The 25,000-nt window shown below is 48.5% G+C and overlaps 2 protein-coding genes and 1 non-coding gene across 25 annotated transcripts in view; 2 read left to right on the top strand and 1 right to left on the bottom strand.

Moving 5' to 3' along the window:
• Positions 1-3,012: 3,012 nt before the first annotated feature.
• On the top strand, positions 3,013-17,516 carry LOC135258248 (mitochondrial fission factor homolog B-like). 7 transcript variants are annotated; one of them, XM_064341607.1, is made up of 11 exons: positions 3,064-3,154; positions 4,796-4,837; positions 5,308-5,430; positions 5,708-5,863; positions 8,187-8,404; positions 8,847-9,019; positions 9,466-9,557; positions 10,680-10,835; positions 13,530-13,586; positions 15,296-15,380; positions 16,270-17,516. In XM_064341607.1, the coding sequence occupies exons 3-11, from the start codon at positions 5,318-5,320 to the stop codon at positions 16,399-16,401; spliced, it is 1,182 nt and encodes a 393-aa protein (XP_064197677.1). In that variant the 5' UTR covers positions 3,064-3,154; positions 4,796-4,837; positions 5,308-5,317; the 3' UTR covers positions 16,402-17,516. The 7 variants fall into 7 exon arrangements, with proteins under 7 accessions (XP_064197676.1, XP_064197680.1, XP_064197678.1 ...); XM_064341606.1 differs by lacking the exon at positions 4,796-4,837 and having other exon boundaries at positions 3,013-3,154; XM_064341610.1 differs by lacking the exons at positions 4,796-4,837; positions 10,680-10,835 and having other exon boundaries at positions 3,013-3,154.
• On the bottom strand, positions 5,725-5,797 carry trnav-aac (transfer RNA valine (anticodon AAC)). The gene has a single exon. It is a non-coding gene; the product is annotated as a tRNA-Val (tRNA).
• A 707-nt stretch (positions 17,517-18,223) lies between the features above and the next one.
• Positions 18,224-25,000, top strand: part of agfg1b (ArfGAP with FG repeats 1b) — a 12,015-nt gene continuing 5,238 nt past the window's right edge. For 14 of the 17 annotated variants that reach the window (XR_010330924.1, XR_010330922.1, XR_010330917.1 and 11 more), the window contains exons 1-5: positions 18,326-18,715; positions 21,193-21,286; positions 22,243-22,358; positions 23,256-23,421; positions 24,639-24,807. Coding sequence is in view for 4 of the 17 variants with exons in the window: in XM_064341603.1 (XP_064197673.1) it covers positions 18,549-18,715; positions 21,193-21,286; positions 22,243-22,358; positions 23,256-23,421; positions 24,639-24,807 (712 nt within the window). In the remaining 13 variants the exon portion in view is untranslated. Of the gene's footprint in view, positions 18,716-21,192; positions 21,287-22,242; positions 22,359-23,255; positions 23,422-24,638; positions 24,808-25,000 lie in introns of all 17 variants that reach the window. The other 3 variants (XM_064341602.1, XM_064341601.1, XM_064341605.1) reach the window with 3 other exon arrangements.

The raw sequence follows: 25,000 nt of genomic DNA, 5'->3' as shown, positions 1-25,000 counted from the left end.
CAGTAGGAGGTAAGGGACCCAAGACCCCCCCCCCCCCGCTTTCCCCCTCCCCCAGCCCGTCCAGTAACAGCAGTGAAAAGGAGGGTCCGAGGGCAGTAATCCCTCGATTGGGGAGCGGCGGGCTGAATCCCGGATTTCACCCCCATTAATCCTTTAAAGCCCCGGTTTAGAGGGGCGCCATTAATGGGGCAAATCCACTTCAGATGGGCTTCTGCAAAAAAAAAAAAAAAAAAAGGGGGGGGGGATGGAGGACATGCCTCATTCATTACTGTGGGTGTGAGTGAGAGAGAGGGGCACACACCCACACTCAGTGTATATGGAGATGACTGTGAGAGATCGGTCCTCTGGTCATGGTAATGGTGCTATGGGTGCGGGAATGACAGGTACATCAGTGCTGTGATTCTGGGAACGACTGAGATGAAACAGGGCTGTGATTTTGGGAACGACAGACAAACGACTGAGATGAAACAGGGCTGCGATTTGGGGAATGACTGACGAACCAGTCATTCCCCAGCAGAGCCTACCTATACAGCAACCACATGCAAAAAGCAAAACATAATAAATTAAAGTACGAGCGATAAATATGAAAGACTGAACGCATTCAGGAAATCGCTGGAGCCATCCGCGCGTCAGCGCGCCGAGGATGCCGTAGCGCAGCAGACCCGCAGCTGCAGCAGGAGCCCCTATTTCGGAACTGTACCCCCATCGCAGAGAACAGGAAGCAACAGGCCCGTCCCCATGGAAACGGAAAAGCAAGGAGCTGCTGTGTCACTCCCTCCACAGATCCCTGGACACCAGCAGCCCCCGGGGGGGGCCCGATTAAACAGCACCGCGTGGTGGGGGGGGGAGGGAAACTCGTTACTGCCTGCTGTGGCGAAGGGTCTGCTCGGCCGAAACCAAGCAAGCTGCTCATTCCGTGGGTTAAAACAGCTCTCTGATACGAGGGTGCCATTACGCCACCCCCTGCAGGAATATAAGATGAACTGCGGTGAAATGAAGCGTGGCTCCTCTACGGCAGCGCACCAAAACTCTCTAGGAGTAAACTTTCTCCCGCGTCAGGCAGAGGTGGAGGCTTCCGTGTCACACGGCCATCTCTGAGGTTTTTGCGTTTTTGTCATCGCATTTTGAGCAGCGAAGGCTTCTCGAGGTCATAGAATGCAGCAGCAAGGTCGTGCAGCGGAGAACGCGGTTGGTTCTCAAGCTCCTGTACTGGAAGGTCAACGTCGTCTGCAGGTTTTTCGGACATCCCTTCAATCAACGACCAACCCCAAGCCCTCGGAGGCAAGGTGTGTGGACTCTGCAGCCAATCAGACTTTAATGAAGTCTCTAAGTGCTGAAGCATACCTACCAGCTGCAGGCTCGGTGACCCGGAAAGACCTGAGATCGGTGCAGTGCAGCAGCAGCCTGTTCGGGAGTGGAACGTAACTTCAGTCCATTGCAGGCATTAGAGAGTTAAAATGAAGCAGCAGTTCGGAAGAGCGGAATGTAGTTGCATTCCACTCGACCGTCGCTACATTCCACATTCTACACTCTCGTACTTCATAGAATGCAGCAGCAGTCTGCAAAAGTGGAATGTAACTGTACTGTATAAGAGTCAGAGTTAGAATGCAGCCGCAGTGTATAAGGGAGTGGAGTAGCTGCAGGTTTTATGGTCGTACAGTATAGCTGCACTGAGGAGAATGTCAGCGCTACTGGGGCTCCTCATGTCACCTCCCTGTGAACTTCCCCTTCCTCCAGGAGCTGCTGAAATATTCACGAGGAGACGGGAATCTATTCACCTCCCAGGAAAACTAGCCCTGGGTCTCCTTCATCAGATATCATGGCAACCTTAAATAATTTAATCAAGAAAAAAAAAAAAACGATTCAGTGATTTCAATATTGCTGAGTGTACCGTGCATTGGTTTTACAGGACTAAAGTTAAAACAACGCTCACACATTCACTGACTAATCTCAAATGCAATAACACCTCGTAGGACAACAGTTACAAACAGTTACAGCAGTTTTAAGAAGCGCAATCAACACACCTATTGCCTACCCATAATGGTCTTCTGCAAGTGTGGTTTCATCGCTGTTAATAAACGCGTTGCAAGATCTTTTTGCCTGTCTGCAACCACATAAGCAGTGATATGGACCAGGCTAATAGCACTCAGATCAAACACAGTACACGTCCAGGACTGTGAAAAGTAGGTTAACTGTGTTAGCCTGGAGCCATGACTCTATAATGGGAAAATCCATAGAATAATGTACAGTAAGTGATATTATGTGTAGGGAGTGTGGAGGGGGAGCAGTCATGTGATCACATGAAAATATAGAAAAACCAATATGTCTGCAAATTTCATTATCCAAGGCAGTGGTGCAAAAACCTTTTGCATGTACTAAAATGTTTGATAAATGTGGCACAGAGGGTCCACCTACATTGTACTCTCTCAAAACGTTTAGTATGTTCTCATACTAAACAGAACAGCACACTGTAATCTTTAATTAACGGGAGTTTATGACGAGATAGCAGTCCGAAATTATTGTCTACTGCAGTGATATTACACACTTGCGCATGGCTTCAAAATGGAAACTACAACCAGACCAGAAAGGAAAAGCATTTTTGCAGTCGAACAAAAACGAAAATTGAAACAAAATCAACATTACTGTGAGCAAAAACTTTAAGTGAAAATTTAGACAACGGTTAATTACGTTTTTTCGTTATTTGCTATTTCACAAATACTTACGTTGTGTTTCCCTGCGTCGTGTCGCTAAATGGTGGTGGGCCGTGGGCATTTCCTTCGTTCCCGAGTTGAACTTCTACGGTAGGTTGCTGGACACGGTGAATCGGTATTATCCAAATAGGGTTGCAAAGCGTAAATTGAAGAAACAGAGTTTTAACTCTGCAGCAGTTCTGCAGAACTAACGTAACCCTGTATCGGTTGTTTTTTGTTTTTTATTGCGTTGCTGCTACTATCTGGTAAAGCTATTACCAGAGACGCCATTTCTGCTAGTAGCTCGCCAACTTTTAGGCCTACACACGCCACATTGGGAGTGAGCGCGTTCAGTTTGTTGTTGATGAGGCCTAGTTATACCTTGCCATGAAAATGGAATTCGAGGATATCCTACTGTGACCGCTTTTGCTGGGTGGGTGTCGCGGAAGAAGACATCCGAGGGGGTAAGACACGTTTCATTGTATTTTTTTAAATGGTGGTGGTATTTTGCATAGCCTAATATATTAGTGGTAATGCTCTGTCTATTAATTTGGTAATCTTACTGAAAATGATTAGGCCAGTCCGGGCATGTTATTGCAAGGAATTCAGGCCCCAGCCGCCGCGTGGTTTCTCTCTTGTGGCAAGATAAAGCGAGTGGTATCATTTAATTTTTAACTTTGGGCTAATGTGTAAGTTAACTCAGTGGATTTGTTAGTGCAAACAATGTTGATTCTTTTTTTTTTTAAAAAACGTGGATAATGTTGGCGCTACTGTCCGTTTATGCTCAAGACAATTGTTGGATGTGACTTTGGCAATGCAGTTTATAAAGCCTGGGTTTTGGTGGCATCCAGCCGCTGCTGTCCTACACACGGAGTTCCCCCCGTCAGTTCAGTATATCCAACCAATTCTAACGCTGTTTTGTCGCGGTGCTGTATTCGGTGCTTACATCGTGTGATATTGTCCGGCCACTGCATTTTTCATCATCCATAATGCGTTTCCTTTTCTAAACCGAGGTATGTGGTGATTGGGTTGGAGTGCTTCAGAAGGCATGATTAATTCAACGGTTAAATGCCATGTGCATATCGGAGAATGAGTACTGGACAGCTGAAAAATAACTCCACTTTATCCGTGTTTATTACTGTTTCTGGAAACACGACCTCAAAGATAAACAGGTTTTGAGACTGGTTACCAGGTTGGACTTAATGATTGGGAGGCGGGAGAAAAGAAATGAACCGGTTCAGGAACGTTATGTGGCTGGAGAAACGAAGGGACATAAACGTTAAAATTCAGATTCTGCGCAGAACGAATTGATAGGAAAAACATTTGTTGCCCTTGAGCAACATATTGAACCCAAATTTCTTTGGCAGGTGCACGCTGGCGCACGCATGGACCGTATGTGCTAGAATGGGTAGGCCTAAATCACCACAGATAAGAGAATCTGCTTAGTAAACGCATGGTAAAAAAGACCGTTTACTCGTCACGCTTTGCACTCGTTTACCTTCTCACATTCACTCACAATACACAGACTCTGCCCCCACACAATAAACACCCTGCGTCGTTAGCAGCAGCGTATATTTGATTCAGATACCGGCCCATGTTTCCTGCCAAAACCCAATGGCATCCCTGCTATCAACAAACTTTATCTAGTCTGGTTTCCATGGTGACATAACTGTTGGGAAGACAGAAGTCATGGAACCAACGGGGAGAGAGAGAGACAAGATGTCAGGGGACCAGTTGGTTGTAATAAGTCCGAGGGAGGGCAAGGTCAGCTTCAAGGTCATTCACACGTACCAGTGCAGGTGGAGCCAGGCTGTATCGAAACCCATCAACACAAAACGACAATGAAGTGCAACAGCGCCCTCGTGTGGGGACTGAATGTGTCTGCTTTATCTGAGAGAAACAGGCTTGAATCAGTGAAAATGGGTGGGAGAAATTCATGATTGCTCTCCCATGTTTTTGCTCAGATTTTTACTTTACATTTACAGAGAGGCGTCTTACTTGTGAGTTGCATAGTGATTGGTGTGGCAATATTTACTTGTGCATCATAACTGGGGAAAGAACTAAACATTGCCCCCTTTTGATAAATGTGTGTCATTACAATCTAGGGTCCCCGACTTTCCTTCAACCTGCATACACTGCTGTTAAAGGTTAGTATCTAAATATGATGCTAGAGCATAGTGTGTTGCATTTCCTGTGGAAGATGTGCCACTGAATCCTTGTATTCTCAGGTTCAGAGACAAACAACACAGCTTCCCTTTCCTCTACCACACAGTAATACACAATGCCAGATTGACCGATTTCCTTTTTTTCTGTTTGAAGCCATTTAATTCTCTGGAATTGCACTCAGGTTATTCATGGCAATCACAAGGTAGTCATCAAGGCATTTCATGTACCTGAACGTATGGCAGTTATACAGCAGTGTATTAAATCATGTGACCTTTAACATTGTAATGTTGTAGCTAAGTTATACTTCACTGACCCCATGAGCTAATTTGTCCTTTGCATTTGAACCATCCCAGCTACTTGGCCACAGTGGGACTGTGTTTTGAGACCAGTGTCTCGGTCAAGGGCAACAGCAGGGGTATGCCTAACCTGAATTACACGTTTTTTGGTGTAGGGGAGGACACATGAACACGGAGAGAACATGCAAACTCCACACAGAGAGGACCCAGACCAGGACTCAAGACCCAGAACCTCGTTCTCTCAAGGCAACAGTGCTGACCACTACACCGCCATGCCAGTACATGCCACCATGATCTCTGTCTTGGTAGTACCATATAGCATACTTTAGTTTCATGTTATGGAGGCCAAGGCAGTGTATGCAAGCATTAGTGTTTCGTTTGTCCACTTGTATGGTGGAACATTGGCTCCACCTGCTGTTAGTTTCGGATATGTTCTGTGCCAGGTCGTCTGTAACAGTGAATTGTAATGTGTGTTTTTTAAATATAAATGAACAAATGCATGTTTAAATACATGGAATGTCTGGCATGTGATGAACTGTGTTTTTTTAATTGTAGAAAAAGAAGAAAAGTGATGTTCCCGCCCGGTTTCGAACCGAGGACCTTTCGCGTGTTAGGCGAACGTGATAACCACTACACTACGGGAACTGATCTGAGGGTGCCGGGATGTCTGTTGGCATTTGACTACAGGGAAAAACAATATTTCAGATTAAGGTAATGTTATGAGCAATCAGACCAGGCAACACATGTGCAACACTATTAATGTGGGTTGAAACAAATTTTGCATTTTGATATGAATAAATTGGTAGCATACAGATTTATAAAGCATGTTTTTATAGACGTATAAAAAGTGTGAATGTAATATTTTGTCTATTAATTAATTCAGCTGTAAGTTGCATTATATTCCTGGGGTATGCCTCAATAGGGTGTCAGCCTATTTCTAGGGAACCACTTGAGACTCAGTCCTGGTTATTCTGACTGATATCTGTACATTAAAGTAGCAAGATTCCACAGTGGTGGTTTTAATCAGTGAATCGTATAGTCGTTTCAATGGCGAACAACTATGTCGAGTTCTTCCGGGTTTCACCTCCTTGCTCCTCCCACTTAACGTGCCCTTTCCATGATTCGTGTTTACGTCATGACGTTGTTGTGGTGCAGATGCTGTGGTTTTCGTCCGTCTTGTTTCCAAACCAAAGGGTGCTTGTGTTGACTGTGATGTAGACGAAGGTTTTCTGTCAATCCCCTACGACAGCTCCTAATACTTAAAATTCAAATAAAAGGCGAATATAGCAAGGGTAAGTGAAATTTGAAATGGTGTTTCGGGAAAAAATATTTTCCGCCTTCGTAGTTATAACGACGTTATTTTCTTCGCTAACATTAGCTAGCTTGGCTGCTAGAAGCTTTCAATGAAAATATAGCTATCGATACATAGTAAGTAAAAAAAAACGGTATATATGGCAGATCAGGCCGCAATCTTGCTAGATACAATATTTGAAAAAATGTATACTTTAGCTAGTTAATGTAGTTAGTTGCTTTGTAGCCCGGTATTTGTAGATAATGTTAGCTCAAATACGTGTTCAGGTCAACGATGTGATATAAACACACCATCTACTTGATTGCATCTAGATACAGCTAGCTACCTATTTGAGATGAGCTAGGCTGAACTGTTATCTTTAGTGTAACTGACGTTAATAACGTAGTTTGCAAACGCAATGCATAGCAACTGAAATTATATTGAACAATTTGTTAGCTAGTACGTTGAATGTTAAACGGAACCAAAACACTAGCCGGGTTACTGTTGCTTCACATACCGACAGCTACAACGGTTGACTGATCCTAAAATCATAGCTAGGGTATGAGAAAACGTCACATTTATAAAATGTCAACTATAACGAGACATAAAGGAGGTCTATAACTACACAAATTGATTGTATAGCCGTTTCATAACTAGCAGCATGTATTTAGAAATCTATTGCGACGTCCACAGACAATGTGGTGTTTCACACACATGCTGTATGTGGTAAAATGTATGCAATCATAGCATATATAATCACATTTTACTGTACAGTATATTTACAGTATACTCAGTTTCAACATATAAATATTCCATTCGACTTTTAAGGTCAAAATATATCAGCAGGGGTGTGTGTTCTATATTCTGAATTGTGTGTATTGTTTGTGTTCTGGAAATAGTTTCACTTTTTCTTTGGGCTGGTTGGTTGTGTGGTCATGGGTTTTTAAAATTTATTTTAGTCTCAGAATGGCCCCAGGCAAGTCTGTTCTCTCCTTCTGTTTCTTCTGAAAGCCAGGCAGCTAGAGCAGTAGTCCTTGCACATAGTTGGCTTCTTCAAGTTACCAAGACGTCTCTTTTTTTTGTTGTCTTCGAACTGCTGTCTTTAACACTGACTCTCTGTAGTTTTTACTCTTTTTTTGCTGTATCTCTAACTCTGAATCTCTGCAGTCTTGACCCTTGACTCTCTTTTGCGCCCCTAACACTGACTCTGCTGATGGACCTAACCCACGCACTTGAGCCAATCTTAGATGTTGTGTATCGGGTATACATTTAAGCATTTGTAATAATAATAATAATAGTAATAATAATAAACTTTATTTATATAGCACCTTTCATATCATAAAATGCATCTTAAAGTATTGTTTACAGGAGAAACAATAGAAATCAGATTGGAATGTTCTTAAACTGAGCATTCTAATGCTGATGTAACAGTCTGTACTGGTAATTGAAAGCAATGGAGTTCAAGAATTTTTTTGGGGAGGGGGGATTCCACAAAAACCTACACTTAAAAGGGTTATGGGATTATAAATTAAGGATGTCGAAAATTGTGCTGAATCAAAGGTGTCTGTCGATGTATTATTATTTGTTGCTCGAGAGATATCACACAGGTCACGTGATTGTGATTGGTGGAGTCGCACCGGTCACGTGATTGTGATTGGCGGCTGCTGATGTGGCGTGTGGGGGGGGCGGGGGGGGGTGCTGTTTTTGCGCCGGTGACCCGGGTGACCTCTCTCTCCTTTATAGCCCAATGAACGGAGCGGCATTCCCTTCTCCCACCTCAGAGATGGCGGAAATCAACCGCATCCACTACGAGATCGAGTACACCGAGGGCATCAGCCAGCGCATGCGCATCCCCGAGAAGCTGCAGGTGGCGCCCTCCGCCTTCGAGGACCCGGAGGGCGGGGCCCAGGACCCCCTGTACAGCGTCCCGATGCACGTTCCCGAGCGCATCGTGGTGGCAGGTGTGACCTCCCCGCCTGCTCCTCTTACATTTCATAGTCCTGCTCTGAGCTGCTGACAGTGACTCTCTCCCCACACTGACTCTGTGTAGTTTTGACTTTTGTGCCCGTAACACTGACTCTCCCCTAACACTGGCTCTCTGTAGTTTTTACTCTTTTTTTTGCTGTGTCTCTAACACTGACTCTCTGTAGTTTTTACTCTTTTTTTGCTGTCTCTAACACTGGCTCTCTGTAGTTTTTACTCTTTTTTTGCTGTGTCTCTAACTCTGACTCTCTGTAGTTTTTACTCTTTTTTTGCTGTGTCTCTAACACTGACTCTCTGTAGTTTTTACTCTTTTTTTGCTGTGTCTCTAACTCTGAATCTCTGCAGTCTTGACCCTTGACTCTCTTTTGCGCCCCTAACACTGACTCTGCTGATGCTGACTCTGTGTGCCGTGCTCATTAGGGGACAGTGAGTCCTCGCAGTACCCCCGGCCCCGGGACCTGGACCTGATCCAGTCCACACCGCTGGAGTCCCTGGCGCTGAAGACCCCGCCCCGGGTCCTCACCCTGAACGACCGGCCGCTCGACTTCATGGAGATGGAGCGCTCTGCAGGCCCTGGGCAGCCTGTTGAAGAGGTGAGACCTGCACGCACACGTGCGCGCACACGCACACACGCACGCATGCATGCGCACACGCACACACACGCGCATACAAACACACACGCACGCATGCGCACACATGCACATCAATATACACAAAAACAACACATACACACACATCAACATACACACAAAAAACACACACACCAACATACACGCATACACATACGCACGCGCACCCACGCATAAACACACACACGTACACACAAACACACGCATACGCAAACACACAAATGTACATGCACACACGCACCCAGACACACACGTGCACGCGCACACAAACACACATCAAACATTTTTATTTATGCCCGGGCGCACACACGTACACATAACGTCCACGCGCGCACTGCACATCACACCCCACCCGCTCCCTCGGTCGCCGTGGCGACCGGGTCTCACCCGCCCGCCGTCTCTGCCCGCAGGCGCGCTCGCAGACGCGGTCGCGGCGGGAACGTTCCGCCAGCGAGAACGCCCTGGTGCGTCAGAACGGCCAGCTGCCCCGGATCGACTCCACGTGAGTGCCCCCGCCGCCCGAATCGGCTCGCTAACGCATCTGTCCCTCTGCCCCCCGCCCGCCCCCCCCGTCTGTCAGTCCGTCCATGTGCGGCGCCGTGTCCCTCAGCCCTGGAGGGGGTGAGCCGGATCCGCTCCACGCTCCGGTTAGGCCCCCGGTGTCTAGCACGCCCCGCCCCGCCCTTTGTTTGGTCGTGTCGCCCGTTGTGTCTGGCCTCTGCTAGCAACCGTCGTGGTGCGTTTCTGGTTTTCCTCCACAGCACCTGAATCTGTCCTCATGCTCTGTACTGCCACCGGGAAGGGCTTCCCCTTCCATACCCACAGCCCTGCCTCTCTGTGATACTGCGACAGTAATTATGCGGCAGCTGTGTCCTCGTTCCTTTAACGAAAGAGCGAATGTTTTTTCCAGAATAACCAGGAAGTAGCCAGAGAGAACCCATCGCTCATTGCTAGCGTTGTTCCCCGTTTTCTTTCTGCAAGCAAGGTGACATCACGACTGCCATTATTGTCCCTGGGCAAAAACAGGAAGTGATGTCACAATGAAGCAGGCTTGGTAATGAGAAGGTCGGGTGTTTGAACACATCTGACCAGTTCTAAATGGCTGCAGAGTAAGGAGCAGATATTTTGTTCTGAGCATGTGCGAGGATGGAGGTAAGTGTAGCTGTGAGACTGCTGGTCTGCTACAGTCATAATGGCGGTCTCTGCTGTGAACCTGTTAGTGAAGCGTGGACGGTCTCCTCTCTCTTTCTCTCTGTCCTTTTTTTCCCCTCCCTTTCCACCCCTCTTTATCTCACACCTCTTTTTCTGTCTGCCCCTCTCCCCTCATCTCTCCTTCTACCCCTCTCTCTCCTCCTTCTCTTTTTCCTTTTTGTCACTGTGTCTCATTTCCTCTTACAACACTACCCTGTGTCTTTCTCTCCCTGTTTTTACTCGTCTTTTTTCTCTGTATAACCCTTCTGATAACCCTTCTCTCTCTCTCTCTCTCTCCCTTGGACTCTCTGTCCTTATCTCCCCTCTTACACCTGTCTTCTCTTTCTCTTTCTCTGTCTCTCCCCCTCACTTTCTCTCTCTCCCTCCCTCTCTCTCTCCGCTGGCTTGGCCCCCCTGTGCTGCTGGTGAGCAGCGTGACCCCGCCCCCCCCGCGCGCCTGCCCCCCCCTCACTGCGCCCGAGGATGGAGTGAGCCTGTACAGTGCCCGCGGCGTGCTGTCCCTGATCCAGTCCACCACCCGCCGCGCCTACCAGCAGGTCCTGGAGGTGCTGGACGACAACCAGCGCAGGTGACCGGCTCCTGACCCCGCCCACCCCCGCTGTGTCGCTCGTGAAACCCCTCCCCCCCTGCCCCCGCAGCCTGGCAACCTGCCCGTCTCCTTCTCCATCTGCTCTCTTCTCTGGTTGGCCTGCCGGCCCGCATGCCCGCCTGTGATTGGCCGGAGCTCCACGCTGCACCTCCTCACTCCTTGTTTCCGTGGCGATCAGTCCACATTTCACATTCAAATCGGGCAGCCAATCAGAATAGGGGAAAAAGAGAAACTAATTGAGGCTGATTTGGTGTCTACAATTAAATGTGAATTCTGGACCAGCTGGTTTAACGCCTGTAATTTGTATGTTATTTGATTTAATTTATGCATTCTTTTTAGTTATTTATGAACTGCATTGTTGAGGCTGTGCCATGCTTCCTAGAGGTGGGTGCTTGTTGGAACAGTGAGTCACAGCCAGGCTTATTCTGACTGGTGAAGCCTGACTCACTGGCTTTATCTGTTGTAGGAATGTGTGTGATAGAAATTCCACTCCCTCATTGTAATCACGGCGATGTGTCCTCCCTTTGCCACTGCTTCCATGGTGAACGGCCATGTTGAATGTGCTGACGTGGCTTGACTGACTGAGAGCCTGCTGAGAGGTGTAGCCTGCTGGTGGTGGGGGGGGGGGGTCAGAGAATGCCTGAGGGGGTGTGGTTCTATGTGTAGATGGGGATACCTGTGTAGGAAGTACTCACTGCATTCCTGAACGTGAAAACTGGACTGTGAACAGGTAGACAGATGACAGATTAGGACGGGGGGTGGAGCAGGCTTTTGTTTCCAGAAATTCCCCTGGCTAATTGAGCTGACTGGTTGTTTGCACCAGCACTGGTTCACCTGTAGATTAGATCACGGCAAAACGTTTCACACAAGAACAAAATCTTCGGCTGTTCCTCATACGCTTTTCGAGCAAGTGTAGCCAAAGGGTCGGATGCGTAAATGTTAGGGGTAATTCAATAAGAACAGAAGTTGGCACGAAATCCCCGCCCACGTCAGGATTAGAGAATGCAGTCAGGTCAGGCCGTTCCTGGCGTGGGTGCCTGTGAGTGTGGAGATCACAGCTTCGTGTCAGTGGCGAAGAACGCGGGCGGCTTATACGTCCTTATCACCTGTCTCAGATCAGAGTGCCATATCGCCATGGATCCAGAGTACCGAGCTGGCGTCTGGTTATTCTGTAGCGTGTGACCTAACTCCCCCCTTTGCTCGGTGCAAACCAGGAAAAAGGCTAAAGTCAGCTTGGCCTTTGTGTGACGTTCCTGTCTTCAGACTGGTCTTACGACAAGAGCTGGATTAGAGAGAAGGGGAAATTTGAAAAACCATCAGACAAATGTGTTAGATGCCTGTTGTCACTCTCAGACTGAGCTAAATAAATAAATATGCATTAATTGTAACACCAAGGGTAAAAAAAAAAAAAAATTTTTAAACATTTTGAATGAGTAGTCTTTATGCAGACGGGTCAGTCTGTACTGGTGTCACTATGCAGACGGGTCGGTCTGTACTGGTGTCTGTGCAGAAAGGGGATGGTTTGTACTGGTGTCTCTGTGCAGACCGGTTGGTCTGTACCGGTGTCTGTGCAGACACCGGTCGGTCTGTACTGTTGTCTCTATGCAGACAGGGGTCGGTCTGTACTAGTGTCTGTGCAGAAAGGGGTCAGTCTACTGGTGTCTCTGTGCAGACGGGTCGGTCTGTACTGGTGTCTCTGTGCAGACGGGTTGGTCTGTACTGGTGTCTCTGTGCAGACGGGTTGGTCTGTACTGGTGTCTGTGCAGAAAGGGGTCAGTCTACTCGTGTCTCTGTGCAGAAAGGGGATGGTCTGTACTGGTGTCTGTGCAGACTGTGGTTGGTCTGTTCTAGTGTCTGTGCATACGGGTCAGACCCTGAACGATCACAAGGACAGTGGAGCACTTTCCCTCTGTGATGTCATTTCCTGTGGACACAAGGCACTGTTGTGTGGGCCTGTTGATGGTGCCGCAAGGACTTTGGGTCAGTGTAGACTACTGAATAATGAAATATCCTATCCTTAGGCATGTATAACAAGTCCTCCTTTAGCCAAATCTAGGACACACTGTACATTGGCGTGTCTCTATCACTGGCTTACCCTGGGGCTAATCGCACGCTCTGATTCTCGTGCCCTCATTGAAGAAGAACTCTGATATGGAGATCTGCATCGGTTCACACCAGAGCATGCATGTCTTTGCCCTGTGGGCAGCCACACTTGTGACAAGATTTGTGATCATCCGGGTTTATGATGTTGTATGGTCACATGACAGGGTTTGTGTTGGTCTGGGGGTGATGTTTTATGGTCACATGACAGGGTTTGTGTTGGTCTGGGGTGATGTTTTATGGTCACATGACAGGGTTTGTGTTGGTCTGGGGCGATGTTTTATGGTCACATTACAGGGTTTGTGATCATCCGGGATGATGTTTTATGGTCACATGACAGGGTTTGTGTTCGTCTGCTATTTTGACTGGAGATACAGAGTTTGATGAAAATAAGGATCTGGAGGAAAAAGACCCTTGGGGGGGAAAAGGGGTCTGCTACACCCCCTCTGGACCCCCCCCCCCACCCCCATACACACACACACACACCCCCCTTCCTGTCCTCTCCACCTGTGTGTGAGTACTTTCTGCTCAACCTGTCTTCTGTCTCCTCTTGCCCTGTCATGCCCTCTTCAGCAGCCCAAGTTTGAGAGGGGGATCAGTGTCCACCTCCAACCCCCTCCACGATTCCAGGTAACTCCGCCCCCCTCTCCTCTCCTCCAATCCCCTCACAACTCCAGGTAACTCCACCCCCCCCCCCTTACCCCTCCTTCTCCAACCCCTGCACATTCCAGGTAACTACCCCCCCTTCCCCTCTCCTCCAGTCCCCTCACAACTCCAGGTAACTCCACTCCCTTCTCCACTCATTCAATCCCCTCACAACTCCAGGTAGCTCCACCCTCCTCTGACCCCTTGCACGATTCCAGGTAACTCCTTCCTCCTCACCTCACATTTCCATGGTTCGATCAAGACACTAAACATTTTGGTTACGTTTAAACTCGTACGCTGCTTTCACGAGAGGAACTGTTTTGTGACATTTTGCGATCTTTGAGAAGCATTTCCTGGCATGTCGTGGGCGTACCCGAGGGGGCTGCAGTGTAACCAGGGGCGACGAGTGACGCGTTTAAGACCCGTCTCCCTATCGGCAGCCGTGGTAACGGCGTTTTCCAATCAGACATTCAGTGCAACTTTCTCAGATTATAAACACTTTATAATCACACAGCAGTGTTTTCCACATCTTGAATTCAGCCCACATAATTCCACTTCCTCTCCCCTCCTTCAGCCTCACACTCCAGGTAACTCCACCCCCTTCTCCTCTTTCAGCCCCTTGAGTTTCACAGCTCTAGGTAACTCCACCCTCCTCTCTCTCTCTGGCCCTTTGTGCATTTCATCCCCTCTGTCCTTCTGGAAACTTCTCCCTGAATCCAGATACCAGCTCCCCACTTAACCTTCTGACCAGGAGCCTGCGCCATCTACTTTATACTCTCATCTGTGTGTGTGTGTGTGCGCTGTTGCTACATTTTCAAAGAGGCTGACTACAACTTTGACTTGACTGGTAAATGCTGGGTGTGATTTGCTCAGATATAAATGCGAGTGCAACTCGATAAAATGCAAGTGTAAATGAGGTTGATAAATGCGAGTGTAAATGAGTTTGATAAATGCGAGTGTAAATGAGTTTGATAAATGCGAGTGTAAATGAGGTCGATAAATGCGATTGTAAATGAGTTTGATAAATGCGAGTATAAATGAGGTTGATAAATGCGAGTGTAAATGAGTTTGATAAATGCGAGTGTAAATGAGTTTGATAAATGCGAGTGTAAATGAGGTTGATAAATGCGAGTTTAAATAAGGTTGATAAATGCGAGTGTAAATGAGGTTTGATAAATGCGAGTGTAAATGAGTTTGATAAATGCGAGTGTAAATGAGTTTGATAAATGCGAGTGTAAATGAGGTTTGATAAATGCGAGTGTAAATGAGTTTGATAAATGCGAGTGTAAATGAGTTTGATAAATGCGAGTGTAAATGAGTTTGATAAATGCGAGTGTAAATGAGGTTGATAAATGCGAGTGTAAATGAGGTCGATAAATGCGAGTGTAAATGAGTTTGATAAATGCGAGTGTAAATGAGGTTGATAAATGCGAGTGTAAATGAGGTCGATAAATGCGAGTGTAAATGAGTTTGATAAATGCAAGTGTAAATGAGTTTGATAAATGCGAGTGTAAATGAGGTCGATAAATGCGAACGTAAATGAGTTTGATAAATGCGAGTGTAAATGAGTTTGATAAATGCGAGTGTAAATGAGGTTGATAAATGCGAGTGTAAATGAGGTTTGATAAATGCGAGTGTAAATGAAGTTTGATAAATGCGAGTGTGTGTGCTGTTCTGTTCGATTCCCTCCACAGACTTGGCCTCTCCACGCTGGAAGCGGCGATGGAAGGGACGCCGGAGGAGATGGCCGTGGTTGACGCGGCAACGCTACGGCGACAGGTGAGCCTCCAGCGGGATCACGTTTCCGCTGTGATCACATTTTCACTCATATTAATTTTGAATAATTGATGGACTGATGGTTTTTGATTGAAAGAATGGGAGATGAACTGAGGAGGTGGATTGATTCATTGATCGGGTGGATAATGGATTAGTGGATTTTGTTGACTTCCATTGTGCAAAGACAAATGGAGTTTAGTGAGCACATTCTTAAAAGCTGCACACTCTGCAGTTTTCAGTTAAGATGGGGTCTTAAAGCTTGTTTTAAAGGGAGCCCCCACAGGGAAAAAGGGATTCGAGGTGAAGACAGTGGTCATTTAAGAGCGTCTCTTACTTGGTTCAGAGTTGATTACTTTTTGTCTTGTCGAGGAGTGTGGTTTTCGCGCTCGTTGATTTGCGTTCAGCTGAATGCCTTCGAGTCGGCAAACATTAAAAACACACCCCAGCGATATCAGGAGCGGTCACCGCCCTCCGGAACGGGGAACTGAGAAGCCAGAGAGCCCAGAATGCCGCGGTGCTCCGCTCCACTGTGTTTGTAAACGAGGTTTTTTAAAAGAAAATAAGTAAAACCAAAGCCAATTGGTAGATTATTTTCAGTTTTTTTTTTTCTTTCTTTCAGTGAAAATTCTTTTAGAACAAGGGGTTTTTAACCTCTTCTGAACCAAAGGCATCCAGGGGACCCCCATCATACGTTAAAAGGGTTATATATATATGTTTTTTTTTTAATGTAATATATTACGTTTTTAAATATTTTCCCAAATCTGTAGTCACTGCATATCAAGTCTGGCCAGAGACCCCTTACGGTGGCTTCAGGGGCCCTCTGTGGAAACCCCAGGAGGGGCGTGTCTTATGAGCGTGTCTAATTTTCACTTTGACTGATTGGCCGTGACAGATCATCAAGCTGAATCGACGGCTGCAGCTGCTGGAGGAGGAGAACAAGGAGCGCACCAAGCGGGAGATGATCATGTACTCCATCACCGTGGCCTTCTGGCTCGTCAACAGCTGGATCTGGTTCCGCCGTTAGGGCCCGACCCCCCCCCCTGATGGGGGCCCAACGCCAGGCCCAGCCCAGCCCAGCCCAGCCCAGCCCGGCCCCTGGGGGGGGAGGGGGGGGGGGGTCCGCCACACCGCTCGATTCTGTGTCAAAACCTTCGCCAAAAACGTCTGCCTGCACTCAGCTCTCAGCTCCTGCAGGGGGCCGTCCTTGTTGCACTACGTACCGCGGCGCTGCTCAACCCTGTTCCCGGAGGCCTACTGTCCTGCAGGTTTTCGCTCCAACCCTAATTCGGCGCACCTGATTCTACTAATTATAGCTGCTCAACAAGGTCTCTAGCTGTTGAGTGAGGTGTGGCTTTTGTTAGGGTTGGAGTGAAAACCTACAGGACAGTAGACCTCCAGGAACACGGTTGGGCAGCCCTGACGTACAGCAAGAACTACTGGGCAAGGGGATCCTTCTTCTCTTTTTACTGTATGCAGTACTTGTATAGCTTTATTTTATTTTTTTTTATTTTTTACTTTCACTTTTTTTTATTATTATTATGATAATCTTTCTGAGGTTGATCGGATCATCCAGTGCATGATTTTGGTTGTAAATACTTGTTTGATTCCTAGCACAAGGTTTTAGTAGTTCAGTGGTGTTAAGCATTGAGGTGTTTTACCTGTGTGAAGGAGAGCCGGAGCAAAGATTTGAAGAAGCAATCATGAACAACTGGGTGGCTGTATTTGTGTCAATACTTGAAGGTGTGTTTAAAATATTGTAAAAATGTGATAATATTCTCATTTTATGGGACCCACAAGTCATTATCCATTGTTTGTTCACTTGTTTAACTGAATTATGATTTAAATATATGTGTAATATATTGCATCTCAATATGTAAAGTAAATTAGTATATTGCATTCCAGTATGCAAAACAAACCATACAATTGCATACTTGTTAAGTACTTTCCAGTTTTAAGTTCGACTCTTTTCAGGGGCTGGGGGGTGAAAAGTGGGAAAAGTTTAATTGCCCTTGTGTTTGTGTGACCAGTTGTAATTATAATGTTTTGTTTTGTTTTTTTTCTTTTTGCATCTATGTGTATCATGACAAACAGAGAAAAATGTACACATTTTATTTAAATAAATAGCAGCAATAGGTGAAAGTGTAGTCTCTACGTTATTTAACATAGCGTGTGCTTTTGGTTAAAAAAAAACTTTTTTTTTTAAACCGGGTCAAAAAATCAAGCGAATTTATTTTTGGAGGAACGGCAGAAAATGGCACACTTTTATAAATGGGTTAATTGGAACAGGTTTATAAATGCATACCTCCGTGACACGGTTATAGGTTATAGTTATAGTAAGGTATATATAATACGGCATTATTACAATCTGTTATGTTGTCATTTTTGACATGTCGGGGGATGGCATATCCGTTCACGTATACCATATATAGGGGTCCTCTCAGATGACTAATAGTGGGTTCATCCGCTCATGGGTTCTCTTATCATTTTAATAACAATGAATAATGATAATTCATAATGATGAGGTTACCTTTGTTCGGGTTTGTCTGTCAGTGGTTCTTTAATTATATGGTCTCGCGAGGTGGCTGAGAGCACACAATTGTTCGTCAAGCACCCGGCGTAAAGTTCACGTGGGAATGAGCTATTATGTGCTAAAACGTGTCCAAAAAAACTGTCAAGGCTTGGTTCAAGTTAAGCGAAAAACATTTTATATAGACTACGTATAGTTTCAGACGCAAACTTGTCGCAATCATTTTGGTGTACAGAACAGTTTTGTGAAGTTAATGTGCTGCAACGTTGTCCAGGTACACTGATTCCCACTGCGGTGGTCCCTTAACCCAAAATTAGTGAGGAACGAATTACGGCTAGGTAAACTGGTACTGGATTTTCTCTGCCCTCGTACCCTGGCGCAATATCGTTTATTTTCCTGCGCAGGCGTGGACCCCCCTCTCCAAACTAACCATCCTTTTATGAGGCTGGAAGACGGAAGTGTACGGGAGTCAACAGTGGTGCGACTGTTGATTCAGCCGCACAGTGCTTTCCGTGCTGCCTCTCTGTAGACACCCTCTCCCCGTGGATTTCAGCCTCCGTATCCTGCGCTCACATTTGGGAAGCTGCTGATCGTCCTATTCCGCCCAGTGTCTACGCCCTTATCACCGACAGTCGGCCCCGGCCATGGCGGTGAATGCGAAGCGCAAGCAGGAGGAGAAGCATCTGAAGATGCTGCGGGAGATGACGAGCCTGCCGCCCAACAGAAAGTGCTTCGATTGTGACCAGCGCGGCCCGACCTACGCCAACATGACCGTGGGCTCGTTCGTCTGCACCACTTGTTCGGGCATACTGTGAGTAACTCTCCAGGCTGACCTGTTTATTTTCTGACAGTCAGGCTCCCATATAACGCGACACCTCGTAAAGCCTAATTTAGAAGGTGTAGACTAGCTACATTGTGGCTAATTACTTAGCCGACGTTAGTTCACTGGGCATGGGCTATGCCTCGATGTTGGACAGGGCAGGCTGGGGCGCTGTCGATCGTTAGCACTAGCTAACTGGCTAAGTTAGCCTGCTAGCTATCCAACTGGCTTTCCTTCAAGAACGAAGGTTGATTACCGTTAGCAGTGTAGCTGGAGGTAATATATTCAGTGATGAATTTAAGAAAACTGCTAAGACATTGACTAGCTAGCCAACATCTTTGTTACTTGGTTAGGTTAGTTAGCGCTAGCAAGCTTGCTGGTTGGCAGCAGTGATTTTTGCTTGCCAGCTAAATTAAATACTGTCTTCAACACGTTTTCCCGACAGCGCAAGTCCCACCGTACCGTTAGCCGTGCTAACGGTACCTATTTCGACCTTGTCGTGTAATATTATAGTCAGTAGCGGGCTTTCTGGTGGCATTTGTTCCAGCTGCAATGTAACTGCCCATCGATGGACACTTAAATCAGCGTCTGTGCCGAGATGGCTGGCTGGCTGGCTAACTTGGCTATCTATGGATAGCTTAGCTGGAAATCTGAATATATTATTTGTATTAGTTGGCGTGAAATACTAAAATAACGTGTGCCATCATCAGTATGGTTAGCTACTTAGAATCCAAAATCGACTTATTTACGTTACCTTGCTCGTTGGTGATCTTTAATTGCCCCATCTGACATGTTTCCCGAGTACATTACTCGGTTGTGCTGCAATAGTTAGTTAACAGGAAAATAATTATGCCATCTAGTTCTAGCTAATTAGCGTGTCTCTGCGGTGCATGACGTTCTCTAGATGGACGTGTTGTGCTGTAATTTTATGTTATTGATCGTCCACACTCAAAGTGTACAGCTGATATGTGAAAATATGTTTTTTTCCCCTTTTCAAATGTGGATATACAATTTCGATATTTTGGAGGCTATAATTGAAATTGGACCAATAGGTATGTATTGTATGTAAAATGTGATACATTTTAACGTGACCGCGGGTAAATATAACTGTGTAAACGTGAGCAGTGAGTAAATATAACTATGTAAACCTAAAGTTTCCTACAAGTAATTCCGATGTTGCAGGTTTATTATCTTCCCAAGATAATTACAGGCGTAAAATGGAATTGACCCAGAATATCAAGTGGATGGTGGCCATGGGTCCACAGGCCGCCACTGTTAACTGAAACATTGCCACCGGTCGTGTGTCCTCTGTGATTTTGTGACCACGGGACACGTCCCAATAAACCTTCCCCTTGGCTAGAGAGTGCGGAGCATGGCATCATTTCGTTTGTGAGGTCGGCCCATAGACCGTATGAACATAAGGTTGGCCGCTGCGTTTCTGAATGAAGTTTCCCCATCGGTCACTTCCCCTCTCCCTGCCAAGCCGCGTCCGAGGGCGACTGCAGGATCGCTCTCTGTTTTGACTTCCTTAGATGGCATGCAGTTCGCGCGAGGCCACTGTGTAAAAGTCCTTGCTGAGGTTTAGTTATTTTTAATGGGCTATCGATTGGCCGGGCCTCGGTCCCCTTGTGCTGGAGGTGCTGGATCAACCCTGGGACTGGGGGGGGCAGTCGGACTTCCTGAGAGGTTCTGGCGCACCCTCTGGTCCTGGGGTTGCGTTTCTGTGCCGTTTCGTGATCCTGGCTCCGGCGTCCGCGTTACGTTCGTGTTGAACTGAGACTTCCGTTGGCCTGTCGGGTTGTTCTTCGGTTGGACTTAACTCTGACCGGAGCTCCAGGTATTCCTGGAGGCTGGAGGGGTGCGAGTGCTGTCAGGAGGAAGTGTAGCGCAGTGGCTACAGGACTGGGTTTGTGACCTTGAGGTTGCAGGTTCCATTCCCGGGTAGCACAGAGCTGGATGGGTAGGATCACACAGCCAGGCAGTAGGAACCCAGTGTTGTGGAGTAGTAGGGTTTCATTAGACATGTGAAGGGTAGGGCTTAATTATAAGCATGTAATATTCTGCTGTAATATTCTTGTTTGTGGCTGAATTCTTTTTGTATATTGATGTGGACCCTGTGTAAAGGAATATTATTAGCCATGGGGTTCTATCCGTCTCCAGCTGTGGGAACTGGCTTAACAGTGTGTCCCTGTACTACCATGCTGGGACTGTCTCTCTCCCTCCCCCTCTGTCTGTCTCCCTCCCCCTCCTTTTCCCTCCTTCCTTGCCACTCTCTTACTCTCAGTTCTCCTTTCCTCCTTCACTCTGCTGCTACAGCTCTTTCTCTCCCTCCATACCCATACCACTCCCTTCCTCTCTTACTCACTCACACGCGTGCGTGCGTGGGTGTGTGTGCGTTCGGACGTATGTACGTACGTGTGTGTGTGTGAGGTTCAGTGTTTAAACTCTGCTCCTCCTTCCCTCCCCAGGCGCGGCCTCAACCCCCCCCACAGAGTGAAGTCCATCTCCATGACGACCTTCACGCAACAGGAGATCGAGTTCCTGCAGAAAAACGGCAACGAGGTATGCCCCGCGAAACGCGCGTGCGGCGCGCCGTCCGGCGACGCCGGCTGTCCCCAGCGCTGGCCGGATTTGCGTGGGGCCCCGGCTATGCGCATACGGGAGACCGAGGAACGTACCTCAGGAATTCTCTGTCAGAGGCGGTCGTCATGGTTACGGAGTCGGCATCGATCTCTGTGGCATGTGACCTGAATCTCTCTCGCTTTCTCTCTAACGGTGCAAGCGCCTGCTTCCCAAAGCTCTGAACCGTTCGCTGGTCTCTCCTGGTCCTCCTGCTGGTCTCTCCTGGTCCTCTTGCTGGTCTCTCCTGGTCCTCTTGCTGGTCTCTCCTGGTCCTCCTGCTGGTCTCTCCTGATGCTCTTGAGCACAGTACTGGTTCCAGTGCTGACTGTGAGGTCTCTTTATGGCTGGATGTGTCCGGTCGTGGCGTCTCGGAGGCTGCGCGTGACTGCGCAGAAGAAGAATGCGGGCGATTGGTCCGCCCCCTGCTTTTCCCGCATGCTAATGAGCAGCTGACCGCTTGGCGCCCTCTTCTCCAGGCAAACAGGAAGTGAATCGTGGCCCCCCTGTCTCTGTCATATGACAAGCTGGGTGAAGGCCTTCCCCAGCTTGTGACATTATGGGACAGTTTTAATGTTCTCTGTATTTTAGGTTGGCCCGTGTATTTCCAAAGGTTTTTATTTATTTATTTATTTATTTATTTATTTTATTTATTTATAATTATTATTTTAAAACAATAATTTACTTTGTATTGGGGGTGGGGGGACTACGGTTGTTGTTAATCACCAATTACTGTTGTGGTTCTAGATGTTTATGGTGGTTGGTAACCAAAATAAGAGGTGCGTGAGACATCAATGCTGATAAATTACAATGAAATGATTACAATTAATTATCTGTTGTGATCACGTTTATTTGTATGAAGGTGGGTTGAATTTAACCCCCCCTCCCCCCCCCCTCAGTTCTGCAGACAGATATGGCTGGGACTGTATGACGACAGAACCTCGTCCGTTCCAGATTTCCGCGAACCCCAGAAAGTGAAGGAGTTCCTCCAGGAGAAGTACGAGAGGAAGAGATGGTGAGTGGAAGAGCACAGTTTCTCCTTCTCCCTGCGTCCCCCCCTCTCCCTCCCCCTTCCTCCCCCCCTGACTGAGCACCTCTCCCCTCCCCCTTCCTCCCCCCGACTGAGCACCTCTCCCTCCCGCCCTGACTGAGCACCTCTCCCCTCCCCCTCCCTCCCCCCCCTGACTGAGCACCTCTCCCCTCCCCCTTCCTCCCCCCCCTGACTGAGCACCTCTCCTCCCCCTTCCTCCCCCCCTGACTGAGCACCTCTCCCCTCCCCCTTCCTCCCCCCCGACTGAGCACCTCTCCCTCCCGCCCTGACTGAGCACCTCTCCCCTCCCCCTCCCTCCCCCCCCTGACTGAGCACCTCTCCCCTCCCCCTTCCTCCCCCCCTGACTGAGCACCTCTCCCTCCCTCTCCCTCCCGCCCTGACTGAGCACCTCTCCCCTCCCCCTCCCTCCCCCCCCTGACTGAGCACCTCTCCCCTCCCCCCCTGACTGAGCACCTCTCCCTCCCTCTCCCTCCCGCCCTGACTGAGCACCTCTCCCCTCCCCCTCCCTCTCCCTCCCCCCCTGACTGAGCACCTCTCCCCTCCCCCTCCCTCTCCCTCCCGCCCTGACTGAGCACCTCTCCCCTCCCCTCCCTCTCCCTCCCCCCCTAACTGAGCACCTCTCCCCTCCCTCTCCCTCCCCCCTGACTGAGCACCTCTCCCCTCCCCCTCCCTCTCCCTCCCCCCTGACTGAGCACCTCTCCCCTCCCCCTCCCTGACTGAGCACCTCTCCCCTCCCCCTCCCTCCCCCCCTGACTGAGCACCTCTCCCCTCCCCCTCCCCCTCCCTCCCCCCTGACTGAGCACCTCTTCCCTCCCCCTCCCTCTCCCTCCCCCCCTGACTGAGCACCTCTCCCCTCCCCAGGTATGTCCCGCCGGAGCAGGCCAAGGTGGTGGCCTCTGTGCACGCCTCCATCTCGAGCTCCCCGGGCAGCAGCACCGGCAGCACCCCCGAGGTCCGCCCCCCCCTCAAAGCTCTGCTGGGAGAGTCCGGGTCCCCCGCCCACCTGAGCAGGAGCACGCGCAGTCAGGTGAGTCCCCCCCCTCCCTGCACACACACGCACGCACACACGCCTGGTCAGGTGACCCCCCCCCCCCCCCCACACACACACACACACACACACACACACACACACACACACACACACACTGGGTCAGCTGAGCAAAGTGGGCACCCAGGCCTCCCACAGCACATTTTAGGCAAAGGGGTCCGTGCCGCGTGGTGCGTCAGCCGGAGCCACTAACCCCCCCCGTGGCACAGGAAGGGGAGCTTCTGGCTGAGCTCAGCTGCCAGTCATATTCAGGCACGAGGTATCGGGGAAGGAGGAAGGAAGCTTTGCACAAGAGCGAGGTGAAGAATTGGCCAACGTTGCAACATTTCCCCCCTATATGTACCCTTCATGTGGGACGAGCGTCACCAGACCAATTCCACTGGTGCTGTTGAGCTTCTGTGGGGGTGCTGCAGCCGTCTGTGACTCCACTGTCTGTGAGCTGCACTTGTCTGTGAGCCGGCTGTCTGTGAGCTGGTTCTGAGGTAACTTTTTGTGTCTGTGTTGTTCAATTCGGTGACTGTCTGAGGTTGCAGAAAATATGTGAGGTAACTTCTGTGTTTTTGTAAGATGACAGTGAGGTAACTTGATTCTGCCGTTACGTCTTGGGTAACTGCATTTGTGGTGTCTGTGAGGTAGCTGTGTCCGTTAGCCGATTGAGATCGTTGTGTTTGGGATGTTTCTGTTTTATAGGTGAGGTCACTGTCTGTGAATTGACTGCGTTTGTAATGTGACTAGTATTTGTATGTGTGGTAAGTGGTAAGTGGACTGCATTTATATAGCGCTTTTATCCAAAGCGCTTTACAATTGATGCCTCTCATTCACCAGAGCAGTTAGGGGTTAGGTGTCTTGCTCAGGGACACTTCGACACGCCCAGGGCGGGGATCGAACCAGCAACCCTCCGACTGCCAGACAACCGCTCTTACCTCCTGAGCTATGTCGCCCCCCCCCGCTATGTTGTGTGAGGAGACTGTGATGGAACTACGCTGTCTGTGTCTATGAAGTGGCAGCAGCGTAGCAAAACGAGTAAGGAACTGGTCTTGCAACCTGAAGGTCATAGGTTCAATTCCCGGGTAGGACACTGCCGTTCTAGTGGTAGACCCAGCTGTGTGTGCAGGTTGCTGTGGATAAGGGCGGTCCGCTGCATGCCTGTAATGTGAGGTTGCGTGTGAGGGGTGACGGCGGCCGTGTTGTCTCAGTCTCCAGTGGCGAGTCGCGCTCATGCCCAGGCCCACCAGGCCCACCAGGCCCAGGAGAAGAAGTTCGACCTTCTGAGCGACCTCGGAGGAGACATCTTCGCCGCCCCTCCCTCTCAGGCCGCCGGCGCCAACAGCTTCGCTAACTTTGCACGTTTCAACAACCACCCGGGTAAGCAGGCGCACCCCCGCGATCCTTCTGGTGCATGTCTGGTACATGTACTCAAAATCACACCAAACACCAGGCTTTAAATGCTTTTTCATTTTAACCCCCACACTCCATGGTACCTCTTCCTGTCATGTACCCTCCCCCCCCCACCTCCCATTTCCTAAACTACCTCTGGTTTCCAGTCCCCCCCCCCCCC

The sequence above is a fragment of the Anguilla rostrata genome, chromosome 6 (genome assembly GCF_018555375.3).
Source record: "Anguilla rostrata isolate EN2019 chromosome 6, ASM1855537v3, whole genome shotgun sequence".
Lineage (NCBI taxonomy): Eukaryota > Metazoa > Chordata > Actinopteri > Anguilliformes > Anguillidae > Anguilla > Anguilla rostrata.
The sequence above is the reverse complement of the archived record's forward strand: the minus strand, read 5'-3'. Positions and strand labels throughout refer to the sequence as shown.